This window comes from Dermacentor andersoni, chromosome 9, assembly GCF_023375885.2.
Source record: "Dermacentor andersoni chromosome 9, qqDerAnde1_hic_scaffold, whole genome shotgun sequence".
NCBI classification, from domain to species: domain Eukaryota; kingdom Metazoa; phylum Arthropoda; class Arachnida; order Ixodida; family Ixodidae; genus Dermacentor; species Dermacentor andersoni.
Window position 1 is genome coordinate 17,262,199 of NC_092822.1, and position 20,901 is coordinate 17,283,099.

Sequence of the window (20,901 nt, forward strand, 5' to 3'; positions counted from 1 at the left end):
GCCCCCTTGTGCGCGGACAGCTTGCTCGCTTCGACGGCTAGCAGATAGCCCGGCCGACCGCGGCTTCCAGAATGGAGAGACAGACGGAGGCGCAAGATCGCGTTAGCTTGCCCGTCGGTATGAACAAAGAAGGAAAGAAATCCTGCAGCGTTTCTCGTCTACCAGGCAAGAACGGTTGTAAAGAAAGGAGAGAAATAAATAAAAAGAAAATGCGAGAGAACGCCGGGAAATTCCGTCGCCTTCTCCCCACGCGCCTCCGCTAATTGGCGGGATAAAAATGAGAGAGAGAAAGAAACCCGAGCTAGGAGGTAGCGACAGAAACAAGTAAAATTAGAGAGGGTAAGAAAAAAGATCAATGTCGAGCCGTACGAAAACAAAACCGCAAATGACGAAAGTCAATACGAGGACTACAGGAAGCCTCGCTCCGGTACACACGTTCTATACGCGACGACCAGCTCCCCACCGACTCGCGCTCGAAACTATGCCGACTCAGTCGCGCTGGGCTCGCGCGTATTGCGACGCGGTTTCCAGCGGTTGCGGCACACCGCGAAGACGCGGAGGGCTCTCACGAGTGCTGCGGTTATGTCACCACCTACGAACACCGTGCGCATCTACTTCTAACTACTTCACGAAAGAACTCGATGTCCAGTGCTACCGCTGTCTCCTCTTGTCTTTCTTTCTTTTCTCTCGGTAAGCGCTTTCGCATTCAAATTGCAAGACCGACGCGCAAGCGCCTTCGTCGACAGCGCCTGGGTGGCACCCCTCAAATAAGAAAGGATGCAGAAAAAAATAAACAAAGAAGGTAACCCTCCTCCTTTCAGCTGTGAGATAATACGGGTGAACAAGAAGTGAAACGCCCTCGGAGGGAGAACAAAACAAGACAATGCCTGTTCTTTCTGAGAGCGCGCAGAACCTTACGCAAGGTGTGTGCGGTCTCAAGGCCGCGTGCGCCGCCCCTACAATACTTATTATAGGCAGGTTCGGGATGCTCACCTAAACGGCAGGGGCTCCCCGCTAGCGTTCATTCAGCTCGGCTCTTCCTTCTCCCGAAGAGTTAAGTAGTGCCGACAAGAACAGACATGTCTCTGGAATCCGCTCCGCCAACGCTATGGTTCGTTTCGTTTTCTCTCGGAACAAACAGAAACTAACGCGTACGTACGACAAATGGATCGATGAGATGCCAGGAAGGCTCGCGTTACCTCTCCTGCGCGCACCTGACGTTCTATGCAGTCAATTGAGGTGGTAAGAACTCCAGTATCGAGAGCTGCGAAGACACGCAATACAAAGAGAGAGAGAGACAACTGACGAAAACTATTCCACAAAGGAGCAAATCGGGAAGCTCTACAGCAAGCTATCGGTTGCAACTTCTACGCTAAGGCGATGCACAGGCGAGAGGTTAAGGAATGAACAGGCAGAGTCTGGCGCGGTTATCAGCAAAGGACCGAGGAAAACGACAGATACACGAATTCGTGGAAGCGACTGTGCGATGACGAATGATGTACCTTTACTATACAGGTAACTGTTGCCGAGCGTAATGCCAATTAAGCTATCAGGCGGCGAACAGATAAAAGGGCACAAAAATGGAACACGAACCCAGCACGCTTATCAGAGGTGTCGGGAGGGCAAACAAGACAATGAACGCGCGAACAGGCGCCAGGCGCCTATACTGACAACAGATGCAGCGATGTGGCGTTGTGCACACGGCTGTGACTACTGGCTCTGCAGAGTGAGGTCGCAAGGCACTGCGCGGGGCAAAGGAACCGATACAGAGGCGTAACAGGGCCAACTACACCTATCAGCTGATGTTGGAGAAGAATTCTAAGGAGACACCTACAGGACAAAAGCACCGATAGAGACGACAGCTGTTCAGCGAATGGCGTGCTATACGTGTAAGGGCAGCTACAAGCAATACGTTGTATGGATGTAGAAGACGGTGTAAAAAGGTGAAACAAACAAGAGAGCACGGGGCCTACAGCGGCTACTAGCTAGTGCAAGAAAGTGGCGAGCAACGACAAACAAGAATACGAACGTGCGAACGGGACGGAGGAGGCGACAGAGACAGCAGCTCTCCTATAGCAACAGCGTGCTGTCGCTGCCTCAATTCAGGAGGCGCTAAACACACTTATCAGTGCGCTCTTTCCGGGGCATCCCGGCCGAGCAACCGACGCACAAAAAAGATATAACAATAATATAGGCTGGGCTTTCTCGTCCCCAGCTATATAACGAGTCTGTAATCCTTTCAACGCGCTCCTCACTCGCCGAAGGCAGCAATTACGGCCCCGCGACAATCTCGCCGTGACCCTAATGAGGCGAGAAAGTGTCGCCTGCACTTGGAAACAGAGAAATAGCACGAGGAAAGGCTCAAAGTCACGAGACGGGGTTGGCCGACGTGCTGTGTCCGATTCCGAGAACTCTGCGCTTCACAACACCCGATGATATGCCGGGAAGCCGCTTGTCCGAACCGATTTCGTTTCTCGGACTCTTTTTTTAAACGCCGGGGAATCGCTGACGTCTCTGTCGTGGAGGTCAGCGCTTCGCAGACGTAATCGACGTTTAAAGTGTTGTTCACTTGGAACTTACTCTTGATGGAACAGCTCTCGTCCGCCCTCTCTCTCGGGTGAAGTCACGTGGGCAGAAGAACAGCCAAACGAATCAAATAGAAGGGGTCCGCTCGTCAACAGATGCCGCATCTAGTGTTCACTCCGGTACGGGAGAAAACCGCTTCTTTTCAACGGCTTTCGTGGAGGTATAGTTCATTGGAATACAGTTGCCAGACTCTTTTGGAAACCGGTAAAACCGGGACAGAAATATAGACAAGTATATACGACTAACCGGGGCAAGTGCGATGTCGACGTGGAACGTCGCAGCCGCTGGAAATGCACCACCGCTGTCACTTTTCTGCAAGTTTTTTGTAATTTACAAGAAAATTCGGACTACCTTCTTTTTTTTTTTTTTTTAGGTGAAAGCGACACACACGGTTGCGCACGTACACACACGGGGCACGAATAAACGCTCCGGGTTCCGCAGACCAGGAATTCCACGTTCGACAAAGAAAACGAAGAGAAACGTCGCGAGGTGCCGATATCGAAAGCTCCGGCGGTAGACACGACAGGAGGAGAACGACGGCCGGCTACACGCAATCCACTAGCCAACAGAAGTGGTCAACACGAACGCCGATTCGGCAATACGTCCAGCACGCGCAAACAGATAAACACACACACAAAAAAAAACAAACAGAAAGACACCTCAGAAACGCGTGCACTACGTCCGGGTTTTACGAGTTACCCGAAGCGAGGCACAGCCTCTCGCCAAACCACAAACAGGAACTAACCCAAGGATCGTTGTTTACACATTCACTCGAGATCCTCTTCACAATGTATAACAGCCGCAGTTAGGAGGGGGCGCGGCGCTGTCAAACGAAGCAAAATCAAATTCGCTGAGCGAAGAAGCTAGACGTATAGTAGCGCCTGGCGTCGTGAGCTACGCGGACGGCTGGGAAAGAAGATGGGGAGAAGGGGGAGGGTACTGCCGAAAGGTTGTAGCACAATCGAATGCCTTCCCCTCTGCAGTGCGTAAGAATACTCGCGCTTGGAGGAGGATAAGCAAGGCCGTCGGCGGAGGGGCAATTACGTCCACGACGAAGGGAACGTCTCTCGGCAAACGTACCATATATCTGTCCACGTCAGTCACGGAGTGCCCAACGGCGGCAAATTGCACGATTGCGCAGGCAATCCACCGTAAGCGTAGTGGCCGCGCGGATCTCCTCCTTCCCCAACACTATGTACCACGTGATCTTTCTTTTCCTTTCTTTTTTTTTTTTTCTTCAGGCCCAAATGACCACACGGTGGAATTGGCTCCTCCTCATTTTGCTATTATGTTCTACGGGCGCAAACACCAAGGGAACATGGAAGACCAAGCAAATTCTATATACAAAGAAGCATGACAGCCAAAAGCAGAATTGGCGGCATTGTTGGGAAACGACTGCGTGACCGTTCTTTCGCCAGTTTGAGTTAGCTAGGAGCCGCTACAGTCGAGGCTTCTTTGCGATGTTTCGAAATCGGTCGAGGAATACGGACCACTGCGAAAGAAAAAAGAAGGGGGGCGCTTCCGAAAACGCAACCTGTGGTTACGCGCGTGGACGCAGTGTCCGCTAAAGGCACGTAAGTTTGCCGTACTCTCACCGTTGTCGAGCACCACAATAAGGCCTGCTTGTAAAAAAGTTGTGAGTCAGCTGATTTTCTGCGTCACCACGTCTGTATGTGGTGAAATTGCGCGCGTGAATCACAAAACGATCGAGGAAGTTTTGCAGAAAAGCTCGTATACGCGTAGCGAAAAAGGCATCTAAAGACCGCTGCCTTCAGATAGACGCCTTCAAATGACGCGTCATTTCTCGAGGCACGCTGGGGGTGATTGACGAGTCGCACTGCGAGCTACAAGATGCGAGCGAGAGGCCCCAGTAGAGGAAATTGTTACGGCAACAAATACCGCCGGCGAAAGTTTCGAAAAATCAGTCGCTAGCAGTGTCCCCTTGCCGAATAGGACCCTTCGTCAGTTCCGCGTATTTTTCTTTCCTGCGCGAGATCTTCCACTATAACCTTTCTGAACAGAGAGTCGTAAAAATATCTGCTGTCATCGAATCTGGCCAGTGAGCTCGTAAATAGCTCCTCTTCGGCCTCAGCACTTATGCCCAAGCTTGCGCAGATCAGCAGTTTCAGTCGGTAACAGGAAATTACGAATGCCGCTATCTTTCAATTCTTCCACAGTTTACGCCGGGCGAGCGGGCTCCAAGCTAATCACGTCTGTGCAAATCATAAGCGCCCGTATGCAACCGCAGTGCTTGCGACCGCCTCGAGCTGCTTGCATAGAATCGCACAGGCGCTTGTGAGGCGCTCAAGAATGTCTCGACTGAACGGAAAGCCTACAACGCGACTACATACGGATGTTGGGTTGTGCTTACCGGCCGGGCTTGAATCAATGTGGAGCGCGCACAAATCTCTGCCACACGAAGAGCGATCACGGACGGGTTAAAAAAAAGAAGGCGCACGCCCGCACAAGCAAATCTCGCGGAAAGCACTGCCACGAACCTGCTGCTCCTCCAAAACTGAGCGGCGTCAACGCAGTTCTCTTCACAAACAAAATTATTCCGAACGATTCACACGGCCAAGGCCTCCGGCGGCCTTGTGCCGAACGAGCTGATGGCTTTCACGAATAAGCCGCTCCCGACAGGCAAAACCTGACACCACAGCAAACGCAAACACGCATTTCAAACGTACAACCACTCTCGCTTCTTCGAATTTGTCACGAACGCGACTTGTTTTCACGATGCCAAGTCGAGCGCGAGCTTCAAAGGAGTTCATGCACAAGTGGAGTCCAGTGACGTTCAAAGACAGCCTTCGTTCGCCTAAGTCTCGGTTGCGACAAGTGCAAATATGACACCGAGACAGCTTGCAGAGAACAAGTTGGAAGTTCCTTACTGAACGGTTGGTGTCCACGAAGGAGTCCTTCTCTGCTTAGGCTTCTTCCTTTCTTTTTTCACTGTAAGGTCGTCAGGCAGCCGTAGCAACACACAATTATTCACAACGCAACGCGCACGAGACACCACCGCACTCGATCACGAGGAGAATTAGCACACCATGCCAGAGCTACCTGTACGCGCTAAAGCACCAGCTCGTCACACATAAGCCGGCACCGACGACGAAACATCGACGAAAACGTTGGCAACCAGCCGCCGCTGCATCTGTGATTAGCGCCAAGCAACGCTCGTTCATCGGTTAACACTTGTCCCGCTGAACAGACGTCTCCTCGCCTGTCGATGACGGCCGTCTGCACGGAGGTTCTAGCCGTCTGTCACCTACGAATGTAGCACGTCTGCGATTTGCGCCGTTAACGATTCGTCTGCTCATCAACAACTGTCCATGCGAAGCCAACGCTGCCAACCCTGCGGAAGACGTGTCTCCGGGTTGCAACGCAAGCGGAGTCACAGACGAAACACAAATAAGCACGCTAAAAAGGAAACGTCAAATAGGAACAAAGGAAATTAACGATCAAACAGCCACCGCCGCAAACTAATTGCGCAAGAACCGTTCATTCACCGACCGACACTCATCCTCCACGCATATCCTTCTTGCGTGTCAAAAGGGCGTCTGCTGCCCGACTTCCTGTCTGCTCACGCACTACTGTCCGTCTGCTACTCGCGGCGCCACAGGCACAAGCGTTTCTGGGAAGCAGCGCTACCGTATGGACAAGGCGCTAAAGGGCAGAAAAGATGAGCAAAAAATAACAAAAGGATAAAAGCTAAAATCAAGCGCAAGACCGACGACGAGGCACGCGACACAAAACGTTGCCGCCACCACAACCGATTACGCCCGAACCGGGCATGCCCTTGAAGCCAGCGCTGCAGGCGGTGGCTTTCTCTGCTTTTCCATCTGGCTCGGACCTTTTGCCACTTTTTTTTTCTCCTTCAAGGTGGACTGCAGACGCCCTATAGCGCTGCTTTCTATATATAGTGTAGCGCTCGACGTGAGCACTGCCACCTCCTTTTTTTTCCAAAGAATCGCCTCCGTACAGCCAGTTTCGCCAAAGCTTTTTCTCCGTTTCTTTTTGCCTCCTTTTCTAAGCCTTCATAAAGTATTCTCCTCTCGCCACGAGCGCATGACAAATCCAGTTTCGCCGCAGATAAAGCAGTCCTTCTTCACGCAGCGATGCACACGTGCGGGCCTCTTGCATGTGCAACAAGGACCTGTCAGCCTCTAAAGCTCATTTGGCCTGGCAGAATAATTTTTCGCCCGGTTCCCGCACAAACCGTCTTCGCTCGTGAATTAGAGGCCTACAGCACGTATACCACTACAAATTATTGCACACCAATCGGGTGATTGGGGGGGGGGGGGGGGGGGAAATCGATAAATAGATGCAGCTTCTTGGACTTCAAAGTTTGTCGACTAACGCGACTTGTAAGTATTGAATCCGCGCAACTGGAAAGACGGAATCGAGGAAAGACCGGAGGAATGAGATGTCTTCAAAGCCTTGAAGCTAATCTGCCCAAAAGGTACTCTTCTGTGGCTTATACGAGGCACTCAGCTGTTACAGGCACTAAAAGTAAATTAACTAGCGCATACGCGAAGTGACGCGAAAATCTTATCGTTTACTTGATCCTTTCTATGACAGTCATGTGCCGAATCCGACGTTATCTATACTCACGTTCTCTCTCTACCTTTCTCTTCTGCAGATACGCACGCACAAGACCAGGATCAAAGACCGACATCGATGGCAATTCACAGGCTGTGACCAAATATGGAAGGATGGGTGAATCACTCAAGGCGTCACAAAGGAACTGGCGACTCGGCCACGAGATGACACAACGCGCTCCCGAGAATGACGTCACCACGTCACCTGGGGCTACACTATAGCAAGCCCGCACTCAGCTGTACTGCCGTCAAACTCACGATCGATAATCGGTGAGCACGCCTACTCAAACATAAGGGTCCATCAGTTCAAGTCAAGGCAGTTTCCAAGAGTACTTGAGTGTAGAAGAAAACCATTTGAGATAGTGGAACCCCTTGTCGACAGTCACTAGAGCTACGAAGCTTGGAGGTCTTCAGACATCTACACGCAGGAAACAGCCAAAACGGCTGTTCTCGGAACGTTTTCTGGAGTTCGAGTTGACCAAGACTTTCGGAGACAAAGATCAGTCAATCAAGAGTAACTGCGCTTGACCACTCCGACCAGTCACGAAGGAGGGTTCAGAGCTTACCTGTCCCGGATCACGAGAGGGTCACGGCGCACCAGAACATTCACAACGCCATCACGAGCTACAACCAAGGGTCTCAGAAGACTTCGCTGCTCACTCCTTGTAAAGACGCTCGCTTAGTTAGGGGGCCCAGTTTACGAACTCTCCGCAGTCATCAGTCGAGAAGGATAAGCAAACTGAACATTGCTGCCTTCGTACGAGTTGGCGACGTTTTGACAAGGTTCTTCTACACCGCAACAGCGCAGTTCTCAGGAAGGGCATGCAAGAAGTTGGTTCTAAGTCGCACCGGTGTTCCCTGTCGGCCACTATACTCAGAGAGTGACCTCGACCGTACACACTGACTTTAAAGAAGCACAGTCTTCAGTACGAGCTCGGAAGACAGCAAGGAACTGCACATCAATGACGGTTCTCATAACAGTGCAATTTTCAAGAGGACTTTCATCCCCTAGTGCCGGGAATGCCAAGTTTCGATGGCTGACGCGTGAGCAGAAGACACGGGAGAACACACAGCAGAGCCCGTCACGAAATCCTGCATCCAGGACAACGTCGCTGCAGGCGCCAACATACCGCCATCTACGTGGCGTACCGGTGACCTCGTGCCGTCCACGGGGGAATCTGGCTGCGCATCACGAAAAGCCGTCTGGTGCCATATTCTCGCAAACACAGTGCCAGGCACATAATCAACGAAGAAAGGCGACGTTTCGGATCGCGCCATCGCTCGTGGCCCCCACATCGAGGCAGGTACGTGGAAAGCACGCATGTCTGAGATGTGACGCCCCGCACACTAATGAAGTCATGGCACAATCGTACGCGCACGAGGGCATATACGGACTTGCATGTATACACAGCGGCACTCGCTTAACGCATGAGGCGTGGTTACATTTCGCGTTCTCCTCCGTACACAGGCCTGGTGCAAATGCAACGTTGTGTGTGCCGTTGCGTGCATGCGGGTCCTTTGCGTTGCTGAAAGAGGGGGTAAAAGGGTAAGAGAGAAATAGAGAAACGGAGAGGATCTACATCACGGACCGCTGCGCAGATGTTTAGCCTAGTCGTCTGCTTTTTCTTGTCCTTCTCGCCCCGCTTGCTTGTTTGTCATCTCTCTCTCTCTCTTTTTTTTTTTTGACACTTCGCGATTTCGACAGCGCCCTCTACACGCCTACAGCGGTACGCACAACCCCCTTCCCCCATATTTTTTTTCTTGTTTTTATTTTTCTTGAGCCACGCGAGTATCCGCCGCCTCCTGTGCCGCGTTTTTATTTTATTTTTCCTCTGGTGTCGTGATTACGTTTAAAGACGACAGAGTCACGCCCTGGCACTGACGCGTATCAAACCAGTCTTTACAACCATTTTGACCCACAAGAAGAAGAAGCGGGCCCTGATGCGGATTTACCGGTTGGTTGCCTTCAGCGCGCCGCCTTCCTCCGAGCGCTTCTGTCAGCGTCGCTGTGAAGTTTGTCCGATTGTTGGCACCCAGCGGGCAAGGTGCTCTAGAAACGGGTTCCGCCGACTACAGCCCGTGAGCGCTTGATTCATCGCGAAATTTGCATCGTTTCTCGAGACACGGCCGATAGGCGTCACTATAGAATTGAAGCACTGCTCCTCTGCAGAAGTGTACACAGTAACTCTGGAAAAAACGGCCGGGGGATTCGTGACCTAAGAATAAGAACAAGAATGAAGAGGACTTTACTTTTCGCGGCAATAAAGCTCTCTATGGGCCAATGCATAATAAACTAAGCATAAAGGCGAGTCCACCACTACCGTGTTTCAAAGGAAACGTTGATAAAATCAAGTGCTCGTTGCGCAGAGCTGCATAGAGAAACGCCAATGAAGGGTAACTTCGCCTTTTACATTCATTTAACTTAGTGCAAAAAAAAAATATGGTTAGACGATTTTATAGCTTGCTACAGTGACAGAAAGAAGTAGAAAAGTGAATATAACGAGCAGGGTGGCGATTCACGTATCCGGTATCAAAGGGAGTGCCCACGGCATGTGCTCATCAATCCATCCACGCAAAGACTTCACGAACAAATACATAGGCTATAGTGTAACAAGTATATTGCCTTCTTGAAACACGAGCATCCATCCAGAGTTAAACGGTGCTACGTTTTGGGGACTCCCTTCTAAAGCAAAGCAGAGGAAAAACTGAACATACTGTGTTAATAAGAAAACCACTTAACCTACAAAAATGGCACATCAAGATGGATAAAGCGCCTTCTGTATATACAATATCATAATCAGTGGTTTTATAACGGAAAACGGTGTCTGCTAAACAATAAATTCAACGCCCCTGCGTATCGGTGTCATGGCTGGTGTTGGACTGTGCACACAGAGGTAGTCTTGCTGCAATATCCGTCAGACGCTTAGTATGGTTAAATATAATCGCGCAGGCTAACCGAGTCGCGCACCCTGTCCAGTAGTAATATCCAACGATCCAGTAACACCATTCAGCAACCATAGAGTTTCGTATAATAATTATTGTGGGAAGCCCTATGGCAACAACTATACAGGGCGAGCGAAGTCAGCGTTCACCAATCAAACAATGCCCATGGCGCACGTTTCAGTGACGTCATATCATTTCATTCATTTGACCCTTAGGCACGAGGCTTCATTGCTAATATCTCGCTAACCGCATCAAGTTTACAGCTTAGAATAAAGAACCAACTACACCTGTGCTATCAAAGCAGACATCAGTTAATTAGGGCGTCCAAAGCAGGATATTTTATACATTACACATGGCTACGAAATATCGTTCTAATTTGCGAATAGGGCATTTGACGTAGAGAGAGAGAGAAGGTTAATGGAAGCCGAAAATAACGGCCTTGCTATATGCAATGCTTGTTACTTCAGATGAGATGTTCGAGACAAGATGAAGACGAAAAGAAAACAAGAGAAGACAAAAGCAAAAGGCAGTAAACTAGGAATAAATAAACTAACCAAAGCTCAAAGGGTTTTTGCAAAGCTCATGTAAACAGTGCGACGATCTCAAGTAAGCTGTATATTAATGCACAATGCTTCAGACTTCAGAGTTAAGTGGTTGTAAACGTTGTGCATTTATTTATTTATTTATTTATTTATTTATTTATTTCCGAATTTTCGGCCCTTTTGCTGTTGATGCTGGCGACATCGCCGTCGTCCTTGTGGCTGCTATTTATAATCTGGGCCGCAAGTCAAAATTTTGCTTCAAACAGCAGGTAGAATATAACTTTCTCCTTTGAACGCAACAAGGTTAATTCAATTCAATTCGGTTCATAAGAGCATTCGTCCGTTTCACAATTATACAAACAGTTATATCTGCATAGTTTATTTGTTATCACAGCTTCTCACTAAGCACTTTCTGGTGCGCTTTATTCCGCACGAACTACGAAGGAAGCAGTAACACCTCGTCTGATACGAGCCAGGGAGCAAGCACGTCTCTTTCTATGCGAACAACGAACAAATCTAACTATCCGGCCCACACCGAACAAATCAAAAATCGATCGCAACTACGCTGGCAGCTGAATGCGGGCCAAAGAATGGTGGCGCCATCTACGGGTAGCGAAGCGAGACGCCCGCCAAGTTCGAACAGAAGAGCGGGAAGTTCACCGCCATTTGAAATCGCGCTAACGTCAACCGTTCGCTCGTATCTGCGGTACGGCTGCTAGTAATTTTGTATACGTCGAAATGAAAACAAATTACGGAATTTCATTTCCCAAAGAAGCAGTCCGACTATTGGAGACGCCGCAGAGGGAAGCAACGGTCTAATGTTTACGAACTGAGGTTCTTTAATGTTCACCCAAATCTCGGCACACGAGGAGTTTTCGTATTCCGTGCTCATCGAAATGCGTTCGGCACAGCCCGGAATCGAAGCCACCACCTCCTGCTCAGTAGCAGAAGCACTTGCACATGTTCGAGGCTTTCGGTACTGTGTGTTCAGGTGGTGCGCTAAAAGTCACTAATTATGGATTAGTGATTAGCCCGAGTCGTTGGACTACCAATGCGTCAGACGAAAATTCGTACACGCGATCTCTCTGAAACCAAAGCAACGGCCAAAGCAAGACGCCATTCTCGGTTATTCGCACTGACAACAGCTGCCCATCCGATCTCTCGTACCGCACGCATATATTTATCTATGGCAGGCGCAGACAGGCCGTCAGAGGAAGAGCGGGGGGGGGGGGGGGGGGGGGGTCATTGCGGCGTATAGCGTCGAAGCTCCACCGTAGTCAATCGGAAAGACAACGCTGGAAAGTGGATGCCCGCAGGAAAAGCCGCTGCGCAGACGTGGGAACGTGACGGTGCTCTCACCCGCCGCCGTCAACAATTACGTCAGAGGCGCAGGGGCTCGTAAAACACTGCCACAAATAGCACTGCGCTCACACAGCGGCCAGGCGGCGTCCGGTGTACAAAAGCAATGGAAGCGCGCCTCCATTTTAATACGAAGCTGGCGTATAGCTCGACGCAGGCTCCCGTCCCTATCGCTAGCGCATTTCGGCCTCCATCTCTCCAAGACCAATCGGCCGTGCCATGCTCGCTGATTGATGAATTACTGCCCGCTGCAAGGGGAAAAAAAACAACAACAAGAGCTGTGAAAGACATCTTAGCGCAGGAATACACGTCAATTTTGACCACAAAGGGCGATCGCGGTTAGCCTTTCTGAACTTCGCCCCTCCATCGGAATACGGCCGCGGCTGGCGTAATTCGAACGCGCGACCTCCTGCTCGCCAGCCGAACGTCGACAGCTGCCAGGGACTCGGTCACCGTGACCGAAGGAGCCGATTCTCGCCATAGCATCGAAAGCGACCATTCTTTGAAATGGCGACCGATTGGGAACTTCGAATGCTGATATCCTCTGCCGCGGAATGCAGTCGAACACACGTATAATAAGTTCCGCATGTTACGAACTACCGGTTATCACAGGCTGAAACACCGTGCCCGTCAAGCACTGGCACCGTGTCAGGGAACAGAAATAAAGGTTTTGAAGCGGGTAAGCCGGAAGGGGTGCACTGTAAGCAGCGCGCAAGCGGACGATTATACGAATAAGGAAAAACGCAGGACAATCGCTGCCCTGTGCCCTTCCTTAATCGTGCTCGCCTGTCTTGTCTACATGCACTGCTTGAAATGGATCCGCGGAAGTGTCCGGTCTTTGGTGCCGTGTAGCATACAAAACAAGGATGTGCGTACCCAAATATCCGTTATAACGAATGCCACAAGCGCGTCTTCTGCATTTCCCGATCTGCGAGTACCTAAGTTGCAAATTGCAATTGCTTACACACCATATGCTTAAAGGAGCGCTTCTTTAAGAATGCTTAAGCGAGAGCGTTCCTTATAAAGGGTATTTTAATACGCACAATTTTTTGTTTTATCCTGGGTCTTCTTCGTGTACGTTCTCGGTGATGGTACAGGAACAAAAGCAAAGCGCTTCAAAATAAACAAGAATGAGCACACAACACTATATACAGCGCTCATGTTGCGTACTCCTTCACCGTACTCGCACTATTAAAGCGATTAAAACTGTCACTGTGTTGTACCAATAAGGCTGAACTACTAGCCTTGTCGGTATTAGCGAATGAACAACAGCCATCAGAAACTGTATTTATGACGTACACGCTGCAAGGAGAAACAAATTTCAATTTCGGACTGCTTTTCGACAAAGAACGCAGCTTACAAATGTGCCCAGTGATAGTGGTCTGCCTTTCCTAAAGCAAACGATACAGCCTGCCGGTTAAAAAAAGAAGAAAGAATAATTTTCGAGACGCAAGCTCAGTCAAATTCATATATACGTTACAGGCGTGGCCCATCGAGCGCGCCTCGAGTTCTCGACGGACTCAGGGCTCCATGGTTCAGCCGGAGCTCCGGAGCTCTAGATGGCAACAGCTGTACTTGGCCTCTTCAAGCATGCCTATACCACGTGTCCCGCGTAACTTGTGCCAAAATGTAAAAATAATGCAAGTGCCACGTAGCTGGACAGAGCCAGGGTAATGTCTGCCTCGCTTGGAGCAAGTCAGACTTCTTATTTTTGGTATTTCGCCGAACTACGTAATTGTAATATAATCAACTGCTCGAATATTATATTGAGAGCAAAAGTGTCAATGAGAAAATTTTAGGCCATCCTGAAAAATTCCCGGTTCAGCTTTCCGTTACACAAAAGTTGTTCCCAAGCTCGAAAGAAACCCGGCCGGGAAAGCACGCGAGAAGCACTTTTACGTGTTTTGCGGGCTTTCTCATTCTTACGCTAATTCCTGCGACCTGATCCCAATTTCTGAGCCGATTTCCACATGCTAGCTCAAATGACCCCCCACACCCCTGTCCCCTTTCTTTTACCGCCACTAACACCATGGCCCCCGCGTGATTCGATTACTCCACCAGTCACGTGTGCAATGTGCCCCGCATCTTGTGCACGTTCCTCAACACAAAACAGGCAGATGTGCAGGCAACGACAGTGTGACGAGACACAGGGACAAAAAGAAGAAAAAAAAGGTATTGCTGGTGCTCAACAACGTGAGTGGGCGGATGGGTATAGGTGGGTGGGTGGGTGCGTGTGCGTTTTTTTTCCGGTGTTTTAGTGTCGCCTGACGGAGCGTGTAATACGTACGCGGTCGTTTCTGGGTGTCCACTCACTCGCCGACGTGGAAGCCGTGGCTGCAGGAGTAGTGTTCGTGTTTGTGCGCGATCCGCTTAGGTCAGCGGCCTGCCCCTCGGGCGAACTCTTTTCCCGGTCCTCCTACGCATGGGGCAGACAAGGAACGGCGAACAGATGAGCAGCAGCGTCGTCGAACTGAGGGCTGCACGTTGGTGAACAATGCGTGGGGGCACGACAATATACATACATTGCAGGCAAAAAGAAGAAAAAAAATTCTGGCGATCACATTGACACACCTTTCTAGTCTGTCATTCCCTTCCCCCAGCGTATAGGGTAGCCAACCAGACGCTCTTCTAGGTAACCTCCCTGCCTTATCCCTTTTCTTTTTTTTTTTCTCTTCCTCCTGATTTCGAGAAATATTCCCCAACTGTATTTTTAATGAAAATTCTCCTCGCAGTATATGACATTGGACGTTCGTGCGGAAGGGGAAAAAATGGCGTTTATAGCTTGCCAAGTTACTATGCCAGCCCATAATTTTTGACGACTGGTACCAGTAAGCTGTAAATCTGGTGTGATTCAGTCCAGTTTGACTGAGCCGTGTGGTTCGCAACATGCCAACCAACCAAACTCACGAAACCAGCAAAAGACGTCATTATTTGCAGACTGTGTGAAGAGAGAGAGAGAGAAGTTTAATGATACGAAATGCTGAGAGGTCGGCCTGAGGTATATTCCTCTAGCCAGCTACTCGGCATTGGGGGAAGGGGAAGAGGGAAAGAAAGAGGGAAGAGGTGCATGACGGGTGACGATGACGATAGAAGGAAGATGTAGAACATATCGCAAGCAATTTGGCATGCTCAAAGTCTGCAATCCAAGCCCGTAGTTTTTAAAAAGTTCAGTAATGCCTGAATGGACTGTGTGAAAACATCGCTTCGTTCTGGCACACCGCTACAGCTTCCGACCTATGAATGCTGTCGGTATCAATTTCCCTGGTAGAAAGCGACCGGAGTGAAAATACCGTTTCTACCCGGAATTTTTCAGAACGTTCTGACGAATTTCCCGAGAGTTCCAGGTTTACAAAGTTTTCCATGATGGCAGACGTCCATTGCACAAAAGAGTGATGCTCGTTGTAATACATTATATGCGCTTTGCAGCAGTGCGAAGTTAAGCGAGGCAAAAAATAAGGGTGGGGGTGGGAGGTGTACATGTTAAGCTCGCCAGAAACAGGTTGAACCATTTAGCTCTAACAAGATGTGGTACATTCATTCCTGTGCAATCTTTAGCCTAAACAACGAAGCATGAATGGTCAGGATGATCGCTAGTTTATGTACCATATTACGGCGAGGCTTATTTAAAATGACGAAGTATTGTTTCGCAGATAGCGAGAAAATAAAGGGATCTGCATGAGAAGCTCGATTTTTGTTGTTAGTTACAAACGTAAGAACAAAACAGACAATGAAGGCTTACAAGTAATATTTACTTGCAAAAATATTCACCAAAATATGCTCTGTAGTTGTATGCCAACCTGACCAACTGCTACAGAACAGACAGCGGAAGTGTATAAGCTGCTTCTCCAACTCTTCGGAAGTACTAAACGTCTGCTAGCGATGATTCATCACCGGTGCCCTGAGCGTATACGACCGTTTCGGGACTTCCGTGCAGGCTCCGTTGCTGGACCACGCCATCAGCTTTCACCGTCGCAGCCGCACAAACTTCCATAACTCCCATCTCACAAGCCGTTCGCAGCCCTGTGGAAGCTGCCGGATTCCTTAGCCAATCGGAAGGCCGAACGTCCCTCGAGATGCGTCCATCCGCACCGTGTCGTCTGCTCAGCGGCTGATGAATTCCGCGATATACGACGTGCACGCGCAAAGGTCCCAACATGTCACGTATGGCTGTAACGTATCGTGTATACCAAGTAAAAACAAAAACTCTCTAATCCTGCCACTAATGAGACGGTTACGCATGGAACTATATTCCGTTGCGCAAGGATATTGCGCCTGTGTACGCCTCATAGCTTCCGCAGCGCTACGAACTACTTGTGAGATAGAGTGTTTAGAGTGCTGATTTCCAACGTGTAGTCGGTAAAACGCGAAGCGAGAAACAACAATTATGAATTACAGGCTTTAAAAAAAAGAAAGAAAGAAGGCGCAGTGCAGTTCTTATGTATTCAAATGAGGTGTACGCAAGGTAACGTTTACTATCTAATCACTGATAATTGCGTTTCAAAGCGAAAATTCGGGACTCTGACGCAGGATGTGTTGCTAACGGTTCTTTGACATTTGTTACCGAGCACGCCGTCAGACGAATACCGTCGCGGACGTCCCCTCTTCGCTGTAAAAGAGAAATTAAAGTGTGCGAATGTAATGAATAGAATTTATTGATAGGAAAGACAGAGAGGTCGACCTGAGTTAGTGCGCTCTAGTCTGCTACTCTGCACTGGGGAAGAGGGAAGGGGAGTGAAAGTATTGGGATGGATGATGATGATAAGAGAAGTGGTGAGTGCTTATGTACATGAGACAGTTGCCTCGCTAGAGCCGCTCGTCAAGCTTGGTGTCCTGCAGGAACTTCAACAATACTTTTGTTGCACGCATTGAAATTGCAGTGTCAGGCCATGGGCCGAGGATAGCTTCCTCCGACAGTAGTTGTCTGCCAACGCTGGCTAGGAAACTGTCCTACCTGCAGCAGCTTGTATTTTCGCACACTTCGCTCCAGCATTTTTTTTTTATATATGCTGGAGCGAAGTGTGCGAAAATACAAGCTGCTGCAGGTAGGAGTGGAACCTACATCCTCTGCATTACATGAGCGGTGCTCTGTCATTAACCGTCTTCCTTTCCAACTTCGGTGTATGTGTACACGATTAGCCAGCGCCACTCACGACCATGGCGGAGGAACATGTTGATTCCAATCTGTCATTAGGCAACTGTTCAGCTAAATGTCAGTAGCAGTGATAAATTCGCAAGCACCTGTCGACAAGAAAATTGGGGCTAGACTTGTACAGCACCAGCATCGTTTACAGCACATCGTCCAATTCCGCGACAATGTTTAATTCTACAATGACAGTGTTTTGAGCCAATCATAGAAGTCGTAGCAGCCCTCTGGGCCAATAAGAACTCACAAGATGGCAAATTCCACACCACGGCGAAACTTAAGAATGTCCCGAATAGAGCCTCTGCAATGCTTTACCGCCATACGCTGCGCCTCAACGCGTTACAGTTTTTAGCTTATTCATTGAACATTTGAATTAAAGATGAATTGCAATCTTTTCGTACATGTGTAGCACTCGCCCGCCGCATTTCGAATCACGCTTTCCAGCATTGCCGCCAAGTGGCGCCACATAGCGTTACCGTGGCGCTACCTTCTGGCGATTAATAAAAGTAAATAGAAGAGCGACAGAAGTTCTTTTCTGGCGGCACGTAACCATGGAAGCGCGCGCATTTGGCACACAGAATCAATTGCACGGTTCAACGATGCCACCTAACGGCGTTTTGGCATGCGCCGTCGGGCGCGCAGACGTAGCGACGAAGGAGAGGAACCGCCCACTGAAGTTGCATTGCGTCTCTCTCCTCACTTTGCAGGCATCGCACTCGACCCCTGCCGCAACGCCGGGAAAGTGCCGTGACTCGGACCAGGGAGTGACGTCAAACCGCCCAACAGGGATACCAGATCCACGCCGGCGCAAAAGCAGCCGCCCACGACGTCGCAGCCGTTGGCGAAGCAGACGACGTAGATTGACCGATGGCGATGCTGAAGCGCGGTAAAACGTCGAGCAAAACTAGGATTCCCCTCCTCCACCTCCCTTCTACTACTTTGGCCTCGCCAATATATAGCGTAGCGCGGCCAATTTCGATCCAATAACCCACTTTCTATAAATAATGCGTGCGAAGAAAAATAAACACGACGTTAGCTGACGAGGCTGGAGTCGGGCTTCTTTTGAGGACAGCGAGGCATGTCTGTAGAAAGAGGCACTGCCCACGTCCCGACGGGCGGCTCAGTCGCGGTAATAGATTCACTCTTGCTAGATGAATCCAAACGCTCAGTTCACGGTACAATGAAATCAGCTTATCTCTAACTCCATAAATGGAACTATTACGCTGCACTTTATTTGGTGACATCAAACTTTTTCATTGATCTAATGAGTTCGTTATTTTGTTAAGTATCTTGTGTTTATGTTCCCGTTTCTTTTTCCTTCTTCTTCTTTTTTTATAGTAACTGGGATTAACCTTCTGTGCATGCAGGATATCCGGCCCTTCAGTGCTTTATTTACAACGCCAACACTTAATAAACAAAATAAAATTTAATGTTTAAATAATTTCTGAGGCAGCTTCGATAAAAGATCCAACCGATGCCGACACGGATAGACTGGTTGGTAAAAGGTGCTTCAAAGCTTTGTCTCCATTTATTTTGCGGTAAATGCTTCCCAAGAAACAGGGCTTTCCTTTTTTCTTTTTTTTTTTTTTTTTTTTTTTTTTGCGCGCGCGATCTCCAACGCCGCTACGTCACCGTGACGTCAAGCACTCCGAAGTATATTCGCGTATGCGGGCCGCCTTTGGACAGAAAAAGTTTTCAAGACTCGCTATGGCGGAGTCTTCGTTTCTTCAAAATGCAGCGTAAAACATTTTTTTTAACGTTAAAACTACTAACTAGCCTACAATTAACGATATACTATACTATGGTATCCCAGCTGACAGTTAGCCGATCCGTTCAACGAAGAAAAAACAAATAAAAATGGTTAAGAAAGCACAGCGCAAGATACGATTTTAAGACCTACGATGTACAGTCATCGGACCTCTGACAAGTGAATACCGTATATCTTACAGGTGTAAGTTACATCGTGCTTTTTCAATCTTTTTTCTTTTCATTGAACAGCTTGGCTAACAATAGCTGGGACATACGGTATACAAGCTATACATAAACCCGAGCTAACGCTGCTAAAATCAATGCTGACAAGAGGTAGTGCGAAAAGTTGAGTGTGGCGCCGCCACCTGGCCTTTCAACTGACGCCTCATTTTTGTTTTCTTTTTTTTTAACCGATACTCCTGTCTCGGTAAGGGTGACACCTTTTGAAATTCATAAGCGTGGTTAATTGATCCGGTTTAACTCGATGTTCACTTTTGTGTTCATCTAAGCCTTAAGTCCTTAGGGCACGAGAAGACGTTGTCGTTATAACTTTATCGTAATGCAATTTGATCAGACCTCTACAGCGTTCGTTAGAGCACAAGGAAAACGTTATATAAGTTGGCGCAACCTTCGCAATACCAGCACCGCTGCCGGCAGTCCTAAAACTTACGCAGATTCACAATCTGCGCTCTTACTCGCCGTAACGTTTCACCGCCGTTAGCGTGCTATGCAAGGCCTTGCTGCATGCGCTGCGTTGCACGGCATCTGATGACGCTCGCGGCGTAGCTGGCCTTCAAAATTTTGATGCACTGTGTATAGGAGAGACCGCAAACGTGAAAATGCACCGGAAGACTACACGGCACGTGTTTTCCCGATCCCCAATAGTTAGCGAAGAAAAAAAAATAAACTAAGGAATATCATTTAAAAAAGAAAAGGAAAAGAAAAAAATATCGTGCCCAGGCGCGCATGCCACGGCATGGGTCGCGTGCTTATGCGAACATCCGGGGCCGCTCAACAGGTTTCCCTGGAGTTTTACTTGGCATTTTCTCATTTTTATTCGATCCCCACTACTCTCGCCACCTTTCGCTCGAGCGAAGGTTATCGCTTTTGTGGCGCGCTTCGCAAACCTACGAGTCCTCTCACTCACTCACTCACTCACTCACTCACTCACTCACTCACTCACTCACTCTCACTCGGTAGGAATAGGGCTGTGAGCATCACAGACGCGTGCGACTGCTATAGAAGAGACCGTCGACGCTCGTTAAAACGTAGACGAGATATTCCGCCAGCAGCACAGTCCTCTAGAATCCGGCACTTCGCCAGGAATTCCTCGCTATAGGATGTGGGAGGGCCGAGACGCAGAGATCGAGCGACCACATTGAGGAACAGCTCTGCGACGGCTATTTCTGCGACCTAAAATGTGTTTGAATAGGAGGTTCGCAGTTATCAACAACGCTTTATTTAGATGGTCGGGAAGTCCATCACCGGCACAGCCATCAGGACAACTAAGCGGCTTCATGGCGATATGACCGGTATAAGACCTGCCAACGCCTCAAATGAATCCCTCCGGCGATATCTCTATTGCGAGACCGATAATTAGCGTGTTTATCGCAAACGATTACGATTGGCGCGTTTCGTCAGGAGTCGCAGAGGTACAAGAGATCGAAGAATGGAACCGTTAGTGCTAAACAGTTGATGTCCAAAAGATGGCGACAATGACGTTCCGGTTCCCGCAATCGCCTTCGGCAGTTGCAGCACACAAAAGTATGGCCCTTCGAGGTCCGCTTCTGCTAATGTGAGGGAGCCGTCGCTGACAGTGAGCTTTGAACACCATATATTTGTACACCACCTTGACGTCTCAAATCCAAGCAGGACAGGAAGATGGAGACGAACAGCTGCACAGTGGACTAACAAGAGGTACGTCTGTGGAGGCAACGTTTGGACGAGCGGAGTTTTGGCTTCGCCGGGGTCCTGACGAACA

General features: G+C 49.2%; 1 protein-coding gene and 1 long non-coding RNA gene across 4 annotated transcripts in view; one reads left to right on the forward strand and one right to left on the reverse strand.

Annotated features, from left to right (window-relative positions):
• Window positions 1-18,918, forward strand: part of LOC126527125 (uncharacterized) — a 55,783-nt gene extending 36,865 nt beyond the window's left edge. Inside the window, exons 2-3 of the long non-coding RNA XR_008611642.2 lie at window positions 7,226-8,488; window positions 17,879-18,918. This is a non-coding gene — a long non-coding RNA (uncharacterized lncRNA). The remainder of the gene's footprint in view (window positions 1-7,225; window positions 8,489-17,878) is intronic.
• Window positions 1-20,901, reverse strand: part of LOC126527122 (adenosylhomocysteinase-like 1) — a 270,192-nt gene that overhangs the window by 234,154 nt on the left and 15,137 nt on the right. For 2 of the 3 annotated variants that reach the window (XM_050174862.3, XM_050174861.3), the window contains exon 2: window positions 14,316-14,444. The exons of the other annotated variant lie outside the window; for it this stretch is intronic. In XM_050174862.3, coding sequence (XP_050030819.1) covers window positions 14,316-14,444 — 129 coding nt within the window. The remainder of the gene's footprint in view (window positions 1-14,315; window positions 14,445-20,901) is intronic. 3 annotated transcript variants of the gene reach the window in all.